Genomic DNA, 15,410 nt, shown 5'->3' with positions numbered 1-15,410 from the left:
TCGTTTAAAGTATTCAAAACATTATTATTGATACTTTGCTGCCGCACTGAGGGAAAAACAACAATTTTAATCTCCAGGATGATGATGAAGAAAGTTCAATACTTTTGACCCATTTTCTTGAAGAGGTGACTCTGATGATGAGGTCACTTGGTACAGAATAATGGGCAGGAAGGACATATTCAAGTCTGGTCATGCATATCAGGCTTTGTTTTAAAACTCGGATCGGACCGGCCGGTCGAACCGAAAACCGGCTAGATAGTCGGTCCGAGTCATATTAAAAAACTGAAAATTTAAAATCCGATCAAAAAACGGGTTTGATCAGAAAAAAATCGATTTTTCCGGTTCAACAGTAATTTTTTTTTAAAAATTCAAATTTTTTAATATTATGTTTTGACCCCCTAAATTGTTAAAACTTATTGATATACCTCAAATATTTGATACTTTATAAATATTGCCCTAAAATTTGATGTTATTTTTCAATTAAATTCATAATTTTAATTCTAAACTTGTTAATATTTATTAAATAATATAAATTGCTACTTGATTGTTCTAATTTCTTTGTATTTTCTTGTTAAATATATTTGAAACATCAAATATATATGAATATACCTTTATTAATATCAATATATTATTAGATATTATATATATAATATTTTAATTTTTAAATAATTTTTATTTATGACGTCATTCGATTCGACCCCTATCAACCTCCGGTCGAACCTATTGATCCCTGATCTCGGCCGAGTCACTATCCGGTCCGGTTCTGAAAACATAGATATCAGGGGCGGAGCCAGGACTGAGATTTTGTGGGGCAAATATAAAGTAATCAATTCTGACCGTACGAAATGTAAAGGACGGTCAACAGTGAGTAAACAAAAATTTAGGCCGTCCGTACGCAATGTAAAGGATGGTCATTAATTTTTTTTTCCTCAAACGTTAGATGTCATATTATATATATTCACTTGATAGTACAAGGACTTAATTACAAAATTACAAAAAGAAGTCTCAGCCTTCCGGTCATTGTTGGCTGCCTCTACTAACCAAGTTGAGAAGTTGTTTTCCCAATGAATGTCATTAACTAGTTGTGTTGCAAATTTTGCTAGCCTATGACTTCCTACATTAGCTGATCTAGACACAAATGAAACTATACACTGTTCAAAACCTTTCATTAGGTCCTCAATGTCTTCCCGAACGGTTGCTAAATGATCGTCCTGGACATTGTTGCTGAAAATCATGTCAACTGCTGCTTTACAATTTGACAACACTTCTATCTTTTCCCATTTCGCTTGTCTTGCTATTTAAAGAGCCATTCTAATAGCTAGTGTTTCTTCCATTAATGCCTGTCCCTGCTTTGACTCCCTTACTCCTTTAGCTCTCAAAATCTCCCCTGTCCATTTCCTTGCTATTATCCCCTTTCCCGTTCTAATCAAAGTTGAATTTATTGCCACATCTGTATTGATTCTGATGACTCCTTCCTTTGGTGGATCTCTCATTCTTCCTTGCTGGACAGCCCGTTCTTCTATCACATGTTCCTTGCTTTGTTGTCCTGCAACCTCTTCATATTCCGCCCATTCTTGTTGCGCCTTCCCAATAATCTCTCTTGCCTCTCCTTTTTTTTGTTCAAAATGGGTCCTATTCCTTGCTTTCCATATCTGCCAAAATATGTTGGCAGTTAGGTTGATTCTTTCTTTTCCATATGCCATTGCCTCTGCCTAATTCACTGCTTCCCACCATCTCCACATATTATTTTGAAGATCATGCAGTCCTTCCCACCTCACTGGTGCTATTTTTCATACAGATTGAGCTATTGGGCAGTAGAAAAACATGTGCTCCATTGTTTCAACTCCCTCCTCACAGACACTGCAAATTCTATCCCCCTTCCCTGTTCTATTAAAGACAGTTTCTTTTGTAGCTAAACTATTCTGTAGACTCCTTCAAATGAAGAGTTTTAGCTTGTGCTTTAAGTTCAGCTTCCAGAGATGCTTCCATATGCTATGCTTCCTGATTTCCCAACTTGTTTCTTCTCCTGCACTTTTCCTCCTCTTATCTCCTTTCTTATCTTTCAGTACATTTGCATAGGCTGTCTTCACCGTGTACACCCCGGATTTTGAGAAGCTCTAGAATAGCCTGTCCTTTCTTTTGAAGCAGCTAAGTGGCTTGCTGAGTATCTGAACTATATCCTCTGGATTGAAAGTTTGTTGTAGAATTTCTGCATTCCATCTTCCATCTTTAATTAACTGATTTACAGTTTGAATCTGGCAATTTAGGGGACAGCTTGTGGATACCTTGCCTGTACTTGAACCCATAATCCACCTATCCTTCCATATGTTTATCTGACAACCATCTCCTACTCTTTTCCACAGACCTCTTTGTACCAATTTCCATGCACTATGAATGCTTTTCCACGTCCATGATGCAGATTGGAGGGGATTACTATCTAGAGCATTTGGAGCCTATAAATACTTAGTTCTGAGCACCTTACTCATCAGTAGATTTGGGGAGGTAATAATTCTCCAAAGCTGCTTGGCAAGTAAGGCTTCATTAAATGCTTCCAAATCTCTAAACCCCAGTCCCCCCTTTCCTTTTACTTCTGATAATTTCTCCCAACTTATCCAATGCATATTCCTCTCTTGTTGTGAGTTTCCCCACCAAAAGTTCGCAATACCCTTGCATATATCCCTACACAGTCCCTTAGGCAATTTAAAGCAAGCCATAGCATAATTGGGCATCGCTTGGATCACTGACTTAATCAACACTTCCGTTCCAGCTGAGCTCAACATTTTGTTTTCCCATCCTTTCATTTTGTTCTTCAAGCCTCTCATTTTGTTCATGACTGAGCTCTTGATATACCCAAATACTTGATTTTTTTATCTTCCTATAGCTATTGGTAGACCTAAGTATCTACCACTCCCTGCTTCCCTCATGTTGCCTAGCTCTTGACACACTTTTTCTCTGACATGTGATGGAGTATTCCTACTAAAATACACGGCTGATTTTTCAAAATTTACCATTTGACCAGACATCTTGGCGTACTCCAGTAGAATATCTTTCACCTGCTTGGCCTCCTAGACTATTGCTTTACTGCATATTAATGAGTCATCTGCAAAGAATAAATGCGAGATTTGGGGGCTGACTTTGCTGGTTTTGATTCCTGTGACATTCTCCTGGCTAATCTCCCTGTTGATCATATGAGATAATCCCTCTGCACAAATCAAAAAAAGGTAAGGAGAAAGGGGGTCTCCTTGTCTTAGCCCTCTACTGGTTTTGATGTATCCCACCCTTTCTTTGTTCAGGTTAAAAGAATAAGATACAGATGAAACACAGGACATGATCCAACGAACAAAAATAGGACAGAAACCCATGCGCATCATCATCCTCCCTACAAACTGCCATTCAACCCTATCATAAGCTTTCGACATATCTAATTTCAGGGCCATAAAACCTAATTTTCCTTTCCTCTTATTTTTAAGGTAATGCATGACTTCATGAGCAATAAGCACATTATCTATAATCTGCCTGCCAGGGACAAAAGTAGATTGACATTCACTGATGCACCTATTAAGAACCCTTTTCAGTCTGTTAGCCAGAACCTTAGAGATAATTTTATACATAGTGTTGCACAGACTGATAGGCCTATACTGAGTCAAGTTTAGAGGGTTATCTATCTTAGGGATCAAAGTAATAAGAGTATCATTAAAAGCTCTCAGTATATTATCAGTATGGAAGAAACTGGTAACAGCATTCACCACATCAAGCCTGATTATATTCCAATACTTTTGAAAAAACAAAGGAGACATACCATCAGTGCCCGGAGATTTATTTGGATGCATAGAAAAGAGAGCTTTTTGATTTTAGCTTCCTCCACTGGTTGTATCAGTCGCTCATTCATCTGTCTTGAGATAATATTAGGAACATCTTGTGGCACTTCCATCTCCTCAGTGTTTTTGGTTGTGAGCATTTGTTGGTAATAGCTACATATCTTCTCCTTCATTTCTTGATCTGTACTACACCAGTTCCCATTATCTCGCTGCAGTATTGTGATTTTGTTTCTCTTCCTCGTAGCCATCACACTTGCATGGAAGTAAGCTGTGTTCTTGTCCCCCACCTTCAGCCACCTGCATCTAGCTTTCTAACTCCAGTAGAGTTCCTCCTCCTTATATGCCTTGCTAAGCTTCAGCTTTAATTCTGCTATCTGGCCTCGTATCCCTTCTCCACTTGACTCTTTTATTTCCAGCAGCTTCTCCTTTATCTGTGTAATCTTCTTCCCAGAGTTCATCCTCAACTTTCTGTTCCATGCCAGCAGAGCCATTCTACATTCCCTTATCTTCCTCATCACTATGAACATCCTAGATCCTTTCTGTTCTATTCCCCATGCTGTCTTTATGATTCCTTTACTGTCCTCATTTCTTGCCTGCCTTTGATCAAAATAGAATCTCTTTTTTAGCTTCCTTTGATTGGAGTTATTATCGAGAATAAGAATGCTATGGTCTGAGGCTTCAGTTTCTTGATGATGACAGATTACTTTAACAAAAAATTGGTACCAGTCCACTGATCCTAAACATCTATCAAGCCTCTCTCTCTCACCTCACCATCCCCTTCCCATTGATTACACCACGTCCATGGTTTCCCTTCAAAATCTATGTCAACTAACTCATTTTCTTTGATAAACTTGTTAAACTCTCTGAAACTCCCCTCAGTTCTTTCCCTCCCCCCCATTTTTCTATTCCTGATCTGATGTCATTAAAGTCACCCACTAAAATCCAGTGATCCCCCCATTCCTGTTTTTTTTGTTCTATTTTCTTCCATTGCTCTTTCCTGGTGTTCTCCTCAGTACTAGCATACACCTCTACCAACCAACATTCACTCTTCGTCTCCAGATCCTTTATTTTTGCCTCTATGAAGAAATTTCCATGTCTGATAATATCCACCTGCACCTCTTCTTTCTAGAAAAAAGCCAAGCCTCTTGCCCTTCCAACCGAGTCTACAGCATAGCAATGATCAAATTTTATCTGTCTCTTAACTTTTTCCATAACTATTTTTTGGTTTTTTGTCTCACATAAGAAAACAATACTTGGAAAGTGGAGATTTATCATCTCCTTCAACTAGGGAATTGTCAAGGGTGTAAAGGATGGTCATTAATGAGTAAACAAAAATTTAGAACTCTTATGGTACAAAACAAAAAAAAAATCACTCTAAAAAAAACCTTCATTATTCCATGAATGCAAACGCCATCCCTTTCACTGCCCTTTTTTTTTTTAATTTTTTTGTTCTAAAGTTCATGCGTGCTGCTCAAATTTCTTGCAAGATTAACAATGGCTTAAAAAAATAATTTTGTAATGAGTCAAAAAATACAAATAAGGAAAGTGAAAGAGAATCTGTTCAAATTAGTGCTTTGGGATCTCCTCTTATGCATAAAAGGGGAGCAAAAACTTGTATAAAAAAGTTTCTTGATGTAAAAGCTCACATTAGAGATAAAAGTTAATACCATTTGTAAGGTTTCGAAAGTAATAACGTACATGGTTACTTGGCTAATATTCCTATTAAGTAAGTTGAGTTTAAGAACACATTCCTGCATGGGACATTCACCATAAGTTATTAGAGATAAAAACATGCAATTTAATGTGGTGGATTAAACTCTACATTTTTTAATATATTTTTTGGTTTCTCAAAACAAGGAAAGGAATAGCACTAAAGTCATCTCCATGGTTGTGACCCCTCGAGTCTGAGCCCCAGTCGTAGCCAAATGTATCAAAAGGAAAAAAATAATCCATTATGATTATGCCACACAAAATATTATAAGGTTTATCAACTGAGCGCATATTACACCGCAACGGATCTTCTGTCCCACACCCTGTGCCATTCTCTGTCCCACTTTTTATTATATTGCTATTTCTCCTACATAAATATCATGTTTTAGTTCTTTTTTGTTTCCTTAAGATCCAATAACTATTAATTAAGTTATTCACAAAATTTAACATACTCAAAAAATCAAAATGCATAAAAAATGAGATTTTTTATGAATTTTCTGCTGTATTTTTTAATTTTTTATTATATATTACTTTTTTTGAAGCTACTGTATTTATTTTTTACTTAATTAATAGTTATTGGATCTTAAGGAAACAAAAAAGAACTAAAACATGATATTTATGTAGGAAAAATAGCAATATAATAAAAAGTGGGACAGAGAATGACACAGGGTGTGGGACAGAAGATCTGTTGCGATATTACACCCATTGAACTTTCAGATAATCAAGACATAAAAGAAATAGCAAAGGAAAATAATTTCAACAAGAAACAAAAAGAAAAGAGACTGAAGCAGAGATTTCATGATGTTGAGGGCAAAAAAAAAACCCAATTAAAATTTGAATATGCGTTGTTTTCTTTAAAATTGGGTGATCCGAAATTGGACAAAATTATAGGTAAAAATTGAAGATCGTCAATTCTTGACTGAATGTGCATTGTTGCAATGCTACTTGAGAGATAACTAACAACAGGAATGATATCAGTTTGTTGAACGTTCAGGATATTAAGTATTAATGTAAGTGAAGTGGATAAAAGTTTTGCTAGTTAAATTTTAATTGAGAGAGAGCAAAGAGTGTTGGTTGTTAGATATATGGCAATCAACAAATTTGGCTTTTCGATAAAATTCAGTTTCAATTGTTTATTTTTCAATGAAGGTTTTGTATTGCTTTTTGATTGTTTAATTACCTTTATATTTTATTGTTTCAATCTTATAATTTCTTAGATCAAATATATCTGTGACATGTTCAATATATTTTCTGCCATTAGTGCAGATTACTTTGTTAAGTAAATCGTGCTGAACGATTTCCAACGAGATAATTAATAATATTGACTTATGTTTTATCAAAAAAAATTACCCTTAGTGGTCAATTAACAATATCTACTTATGCTTTTCAATTTATTACTCAACAACCTTCAAACATGAATAAGTCCAATTCTTCCTTGTCGTATTTAAGAATTGTATGTATTTTACTATTATATTCTTCTCCATCTGTGGAACTCGGTCTTGATTTATGAGTTGAGTCCATGTTAGTTTAAATCATGCAACGCATAGCCAGTTAATTGTGCAAGGGAATGAGACAGGTCAATTTACACGTAAAAGGATTAACTGAATCCTTCACGAGGGTGCCCAGATTTCGATTTTTTTTTATTGCCCAGATTTTGATTAATTTATTGCTTTGGTGACGGTGCGATGAATGAATTTGCCATTCTAATTGAATACACCAAATGAAATTGATATAGACAACTGAGGAAAAAAACATCTGAATTATCCGATGGCATAGTCATATCACAGTCACATATTACCAGTTTTCTCTAGACAGCATCTTTTATTACATTTTCCATTAAAGACCGTACAATTGTACCACTTGGGATCCTCGATGACATGTTTTCTATGCCAATTCAATGTCACCTATAATATTGCGTCAAGTGTCTTGTTATTATTTACACTTTAATTTTCTAATAATTCAACTTGATTTGGTTTAACACAAGTGTAAATAATAACATGACATTTGACACAATATTATAGGTGGCATTGAATTGATATAGAAAATATGTCACCGAGGATCCCAAATGCAATTGTACTAGCCTCTTTCCAAAAAAGGAAGAAAAGAAATACGACCACAATTGTACTAATAAACAGCCATCCATGCAAATGAACTCCTTCATGTATGTGTTAGTGTTACAATACAAAGCAATTGCAACTTACAGATTCCAGCTAGTGCAACAATTCCAACGAAAGTTTAGTCAACAACAAGCAGCTGGACACACTGTCATGAGCTCGCCGCCAAAACAACCGGAACCAAATTGTCCACCGAGTACAGGTGTTAATGGGGACAAAATTTTAGTGTTCATGTTTAAAATTCCCATGCTTATTATTGTGAAGATTAAGATTAAGATATGCACCTGACCAAGGCTCTTCATCTAGCTTTCTTAGTTAGGCAGGCCTCGTAGCAAGTCTCACCCTCTCTTAATTTTTAAATTTTTTTTTAATTTTTATGGCTGGATGAACAAGAAGCAATGTATACTTCTCCCAAGCAGTAGGTATACTAATTGGGCATATAACAAGTTTACGTGTTTAGTGGTTGGTGTTGAAATCTCACGATTTAGAGGTTCTAGAATTTAGTCCTTCTTATTTATTTTTATTTCTTAAATCTCATTTCTCTATTAAAAAAGAAAAAGAAAAAGTTCATATACCCTTATAAATGTGCATGTTGTGTGACATAGGTAGGGATTGTTGAAATGCATTGAATCAGATTTTCGACCTCTGCTGAGTTGTTCGTACTTTATATCCATTCTGTATACAAATATATGATACATTCCGAATCCTAATAAAAATCTGATTTCTCCCAAATTTGTTTTTGTTTGTTCTTCCGTTCCGCTGCATCTATTTTAACAAGTATATCTAATTTCTCTTAATCAGTGGGGAGTCATATGCCTAATTAATCTTTGGTACCTTACCATTATTAGTTCCTCGAACTCCTCTTCATCTCCTTTATTTTTTCCCATTCCTCCTGGGGTCCTATATGCAATTTCAAACTTCTTCAATGGCGTGCGAAATCTTTCATATACAAAAGTGTATGGTATACCTTCTGGACGCCACCATTTGAATTCCAAAACTTCAACCATCATCAAAATTGTACAACTTCAACTCACAGTCAAGAAATAATATATATATATATATATATATATATATATATATATATATATATGTATATATATATATATATTCAATTAGAGGAAAGGGGAAGAGGGTTTTTTTTTTAATTCGTGATTTTTTTGATATTAATCCAATTGGTGCGTAGATTATTATAATGTCTGCAGATCAACATAGAGTATTAAATTGAAAGCGCCCAACACGTGAAGAACTGTTGACTGTTGAATATTTTCCATCTTTCTGGCATTCATTTGTGACAATAGAAGATGCCGAAGTGGTAAAATTTTGTAATGTGCCTAACTCTCTGTTTCTAGTTTTTTTTTTTTTTTTAGAAATATGTTTTTATTTATTCATGGGATTGAATACAAAAAAAAAATATTCCTCTTACATATTTGTGATTTTTCGAAGTGAAGGCATTCCTAATCTGTCCAAACAGATTGCTCCACGAGCCAGTCTTGGGAACATACTAAAGGTATCGTAAACCTTGATTTGTTGCTGTGGATGAGATATTCCCACATTAGACAAAGCATCAGCAACTGTATTAGCTTCCCGATAGCAATGTGAGAATCTAGCAGGATCTTCTACTAGCTTCCAAATCTGGTTAACTTCTCTTCGAATTTGCCACGGATACTGAGTACGACGCTGAATGATCCCAATCAAAACCAATGAATCTGATTGTACACATATGTCTTCGAAGCCCTTTTGTATACACGTTTGAAGGTCAATTAGAAGAGCTCGAGCCTCTGCGTGGAGACTTGTAGTTTCTCCCAAGTAGGCCGAGAAGGCAATCAGTGGTAAGCCAGTTGAATCCCGAAGAACCCCACCACCTCCACCCACTCCTGGATTACCTTTAGCACAGCCATCCGTATTAAGTATATACCTTCCTGTCTCCTTTGTCTCCCAGCGGATAACTTTATATGCAACCCTGCCACCAGAAGGAATCTTCCAATCATACAACTGACTGAATGATTGCAGTCGAATAACTTTTTTGAACTGTATTCCCACCATCGTATGGATTTCTGCGAAGATGGCTTGGCAAATGGCCGACGATCGCATCTGGATACCCTCAAACATTGCTTTATTCCTCGCCTTCCAAATCTGCCGGCAAACTACACTTGGAAGAATGCGGTCAATAAACCGTCGTAGCTCATAGTCATGTGATCGCAACCACCAACCTACTATGCGAGCTCGTAAGTAAGATCCTGAAAAATTCAATCCACATAGACCTCCAAAATAATTCCATATTACCGTCGCTATGTGGCCATTGGAAAATAAATGCTCAATAGACTCCTCAGATGCCGCAGAACAACAAAAGCATTTGGAGTTTGCATAACTGATCTGGTATCGGAATCCTTCCCAGAAGTAATCTCAACATGAAAAATGAAACTTTTACAGGAATGCGGGAATGCCAAATAGAGGCAAATACCATAGACGTGGGGCGAGCCTGCCTAATATCCCCGAAAGCGGACTTTAGGGAGAATTTTCCGGATGTTGTGGACATCCAAATGACTTCAACTTCATTTCCTTCTTCCGGGACCATTTGCTCTAAAATGGAAAAAACATTCTCCCTTGGCAATGTCTGGTATAAAAGATTCAAATCCCAGTGACCATTGAGTGTGAAATTTCTGAATGATAAATGTGGGATAACCGGAACTTGTAAAAATAAAGCACCACTTCCCAACCAGTTATCGTACCAAAAATGACACGCCCCATGTTTGGCCACCCATAACATCGACAGCTCCACTTGTCGGCTCACGTTTACCATCCTTCGCCAAATTGACGAATCCGTTTTCCTAAGTTCAACCTGACAAGGGTGAAGACCTTTGCAATATTTTGCTTTCATGAATGTCGACCACAACGATGATCCTGTTCGGAAGTTCCACCACAACTTGCAGGAGTCTGTTTCTAGTTTGGCTCAATAGGATGTACTTTAATGTGATGAGCATACAACTCACATTCCACTCCGTGTTGGTGCATGAATACAGGTTACTCTAGTCAACACCATCCTTCTACACGTGCAAGTTTTCCTCTCTAAGCCAATCACAGAATACTTCCCATGCATATCCCTAATATGAAAACGGTAGGTCTTCAGAATTGATTGCAGCAGAGCCGCTTCATTCAGGAATATTCTTTTGAACCTGAGGACACATACCTCCACCGTATATTTTCCCATGCGCACTCTTTTGAACCTTAAATGGGTTTTTCATTTGGTCTCACATTTTCCATATGTTGGCATAATTAAATCACACTTTCTATTAGTCGCTGTTTCCTATTTCTAAACTAAATTAAAAGTTCAAGTATAGTCCAGTTTTAGTAGTTTACTTGTTTAAGATATAGAGAAATTAATTATTGGGTAGTTTTGCGTCTTGGTAGTTTACTAATTATCAATATTATATATAAGGTATTTTAGTATTGTATTTAGTTGAGAATAGCGAGGAAAAAATTTATAGAGAGTTATGGTTGTTGTAAAGGTAATTCTACATAAAATTTATATCGATTTCAATACGAGAGTTGGACGTGCTTTATGTATTTGTCATCATCTCCTCCCAAACATTTTTACACGTGTGAAGTATGCTTCAATACGCAAATTTATTGCCCACACTTGACAACCCAAAGTGTGTGGAACTTAACATCAGGCCACTCTTTCTTGTTTGCCACTTATTCTAAGTTTCCTTGTCAATTTCCAAATGCCTTCTTGATTGACTTGCATGGTTCATTTACAAAATGAGTTTGCAATGAATAAATGCCTTTTCACGTCTTGACTAGTTACGATGTATATTTCATCTTTGATAGTGAAATTTTCACCAATTACAAGCTTAGAGTTTGAGAAATCTTGTAACCCGGAAAAAAAAAAAAAACCAACGGCTATGAGGAGCTTCTTGGTTCCAAATTCCAATGGTTAGTCATAAGTAATTATGAAACCATTAACCTCAATCCATTTTGCATCCTCTTATTACCTTCTATCCTTAATTCTTATCATTAACAACGAAAAACAAGAACGGACCATTCCGGTGATCAGGCGAGAACTAATCTCATGTACGTAACAGGATTGGGGCAGGCACTTTGGGGTTAATACTCTTGCATGTGGTGGAGAACTAATAATCGTACATGCCTAAATACGTTGGATTTCAGAAACCTCAACAAGTTGACACCGGAAAAAGATAGTCATAGGAATACAACATGTAATAATTCAAGACTTCTCGATAACTATTGATGGTTGGGAAATTAAAAGGCAAACGAAATCCAACAAATGCTTTTCCTATAGTTGACCGTACGATGCTGTTTTCTTCTTGGCTGCTTGAAACGTAAATGTTTCTGTGTTGAATTATCAAAAAAAAAAAAAAAAAAGTTTTTGTGTTGAATGTCATGATCTCAGCTCCATTGAATCACGAATAAAATGTAGGGCATAAATATTGTACTCCAACTCTACATAGCACATTTTCATGATAACGGACCAATCGCGGTTCATATATACGCTTTCTAATTAAACTTAATTAGCATGTAGTAAGATACACGTTATTTTGAGATGGACCCAAAGAGCAGAAGCTGTCATCCTCGAAGTTTGGTTTTCTAGCTAGATGCCATTCTTGGAGTGTATAATTTATATACCTTTCCTTGCTTTTCGGGGACTGGTTTCACAGCAAGACCCTGATTATCATGTGTTGGCCGAACAAATCGAGCTTAGAAGTTTTCATTTATTTATTTTTTATATGGCCATTTCTTCTTCTGTAAGTCTTTTTGAGTTATAAGCAGACTAATTAATTACTAGGTATTCATCCAAGAGATTCAAAAAGAGTCTATAACATGCATTTCGTTCTGACGTCTTTTCTATTATTTGAAATATCAATATATAATATCGCGAGTTATTTATTTCCTCTCGTCCACATATATTTTGAGCAATTATTTTATCCCTTTGATCCTTATTATCATTATTAGAACCCTAAATTTAGATTCTACATTATAACTTGATAATCAATTATCAGTAGAGTAATTGACATGCAAAACACAAAGCCGATTGATTCCTGCATGCAATTAATTAAATGCAGAATCAAAATACACACATAGATATATGAACTTAAAAATAGACAGCAGATTTTATTTAATAATGGCGCAGTCTTGATACAAGTGCACCTTCAATATCCAATACAGTACTAGGGCGGAGAAGTATCTCAGCATACCAAGTACGTACTTAACCACATACAGAGACCAGATAATTAAAGTACTTAGTACAATACATTGATCATCCTCGGTTGGAGAGCAGCACTTGATTAATGCTTGTACCAGATGAGTTTCTTGTGACCAGTTATGGCTTCCACAACCAGCGTTTTATCGCGGTGTGTGCCCTTCGAGTCCTGAGTTTCAATCTGAAGTGCATAGAAAGTGCCAGCAATGGCGCTCCACTTCACGCCGCCAACCACTTTGATGAATACCAGCTTGGTCCCGGCCTTCTCGTTGTGCTTTTTCACTGCAAATTGTGCGATCTTTATCACATGAGGGCTTGTCTTGTCCACCGGTTTTGGAAGAGGAACACCAGCTATGCCTACTAATTTGGTATCCTGTAAGCCCCAAATAATTTAGTTCTCAAAATTAATCAGAATCCTTAAAAAAGAAAAAAAAAAAAAACTCAATCAACCCAAGCTATTAACAAGAAACTAAATTACTCAGGGGATGGATAATCAAAATATTCAAGAATGTAGAGAAGGACAAAAAAATGTTTAGTTAGTTAAAACAATTTAAGTTTGTGCACGTTACTTTCATTTGCGACTCCTTATTCTTTTTCAAAAGTTTCTACGCAAGTTGTTAAGTTATATAAAAAACCTATTACGACTTCGAATTTCTACTAGTTTATTTTTCTATTATTTTTATTCTGTTTTCAATAAAAGTTTATTATTCTGGCTTTTGTGAAATCTGCAGCGTACCGTTTATCTTATTTTTGGTCGTGGACTAATTCCACCTTGCACCCACGAACTTATACTACTTTTTTATTTTGTATCCTAAACTTTAATTTAGAACACTTTGCATTTTAAACTCTCAATTTTGGATATTTTACACCCTAAATTTTCAAATTTATTCCATTTAAGTCCAATTAATAGCAATGTCATCAAAATTAACAAGATAAATGGTGGTACAAATTGATAACAATATGTTGATGTATTCTAATTGGCTGTTTTTGACTGTTTTCAACTTATATTATTAACAAGATAAATGGTTATGGGATTAAACACTCTTATTAATTTGAATAATTATTGTATTATTTTTTTTGTTAATCTAATTTGGTTATTCTTTTTCTCCTACAAGCACAAGAGAGTTAGGTTGCCTTATATACCCGATCCTATTCTACAAATTAACTAATCAATTGTTAACAGAATGAATAAAGTTCGGGTATGAAATACAATTTTTGCTAAATTGCTACTTGCAGTTAGGATAAATGAAATTGCAAATGAACTGATCATCCAGTCCATGACCGCCCCCAGATATTGGCTTAGAGATGCAAAGTGGAGTTAGTCCTTTAGTAAATGTACTTTTTACCTTATATTTAGTTTACTAAAACCAATCCTACCAAACTCAAAAAGTTTACGTGGTTCTTTTTGGTACTCGCAAGCATGAAATACCTTTAATTTGTGGAATTAACTTTATGAACTGAATTGTCCGCTCTTAAACAAACACTTAAAGACCTGTAAATCTATTGAAGAGCTTTAATTTGTCTCATCCAAGTTAAACACTGACAAGTACTTGCGCATTAAAAGAATCTGTAAATATTTTGAAGGGCTTTAATTTGGTGCAATTTAGCAGTGTTATTACAGAACCGAGTCACAACTCAGAGACCAGTGAAAGAAAGGAAAAAGGGGTCTGACGGGAAGATGATGATTATTCACCTTTCCACCACCAGTGACAAAGAAGTCCTCATCGCACATGTCCATGTCCTTGGTATCTTCAATTGCATTCCATATCATGTCGTCTCCAGCAGTCTTCATTATAGCTTCCACTTCAGCCGACTGGAATCCCTCCACGGCCACTAATTTCCGCCAAGGTGCAAGAACCCATTTCAATTGTAAGAAAATAAAATACTCACCACTTGCGACCTTGAAAAAGAAAAAGCTGTAATACAAATATGTACACATGCATGCAAAACATAAAACTGATGCAAGAATGTTTAGAGAATAGAAGATTACTGTTGGCTGCGACTTCAGTTATGTTGAAGTTGTAGTTGACTGTGACTTCAGTCATTTTTTCCTTAGGGAGCTACCTGATAGCTAGTGAGGATGCTAATAGATTGCTGTAACTGGTTGTGATTGTAGAAGCTAGGTTTAGCACATGAAAGAAAAACCGTATTCCTTGTATTTATACGCAAATTTTTACACCTAAATGCCCTTTATGCCCTTTGTGTGAAACTGGGAATCTAGTGAGAAATATTTATTCGATAGAAAAATAATTTATCCATCAGGCAATTATGAAGAACTTAATTTGTTCCTTCTCTGTTATTCTTTTCTAAAGTAGACAATGTCACTATTGTGATAAGGATCCAATAGACGAAGCAAGAGTCGAATCGTGAGACGCATAATATGTGGGAAAGGATGGGTTGATTGACCACTTAATGCAATTCTTAGCCTTAAGAGAGAAACGAACGATTTATTCGAGGATTTCTTGTTTTATTAAATTTAATTTGATCATTGAAAATCCTTGTTGGCACAAAAAAACAGATGCACAGTGAAAGCAATGTTAACACATATAA

At 35.8% G+C, this 15,410-nt stretch overlaps 2 protein-coding genes across 2 annotated transcripts; both read right to left on the bottom strand.

Annotated features, from left to right (window-relative positions):
- Window positions 1-9,061: 9,061 nt before the first annotated feature.
- On the bottom strand, window positions 9,062-10,217 carry LOC113723967 (uncharacterized). Its single transcript, XM_027246923.1, has 2 exons — window positions 9,977-10,217; window positions 9,062-9,879 (listed from the first exon to the last, which is right to left on the bottom strand). The coding sequence occupies exons 1-2, from the start codon at window positions 10,215-10,217 to the stop codon at window positions 9,062-9,064; spliced, it is 1,059 nt and encodes a 352-aa protein (XP_027102724.1).
- Window positions 10,218-12,747: 2,530 nt separating this feature from the next.
- LOC113726224 (cysteine proteinase inhibitor 4) lies at window positions 12,748-15,007 on the bottom strand. Its single transcript, XM_027249820.2, has 3 exons — window positions 14,851-15,007; window positions 14,554-14,693; window positions 12,748-13,233 (listed from the first exon to the last, which is right to left on the bottom strand). Exons 1-3 carry the CDS (start codon window positions 14,903-14,905, stop codon window positions 12,946-12,948), a joined length of 483 nt encoding a protein of 160 aa, XP_027105621.1. The 5' UTR covers window positions 14,906-15,007; the 3' UTR covers window positions 12,748-12,945.
- Window positions 15,008-15,410: the final 403 nt, after the last annotated feature.

Source organism: Coffea arabica, chromosome 2c (genome assembly GCF_036785885.1).
Source record: "Coffea arabica cultivar ET-39 chromosome 2c, Coffea Arabica ET-39 HiFi, whole genome shotgun sequence".
In the NCBI taxonomy this organism is placed as follows: Eukaryota; Viridiplantae; Streptophyta; class Magnoliopsida; order Gentianales; family Rubiaceae; genus Coffea; species Coffea arabica.
Note: the sequence above shows the minus strand (reverse complement) of the source record. Positions and strands in the feature narration are given on the sequence as shown.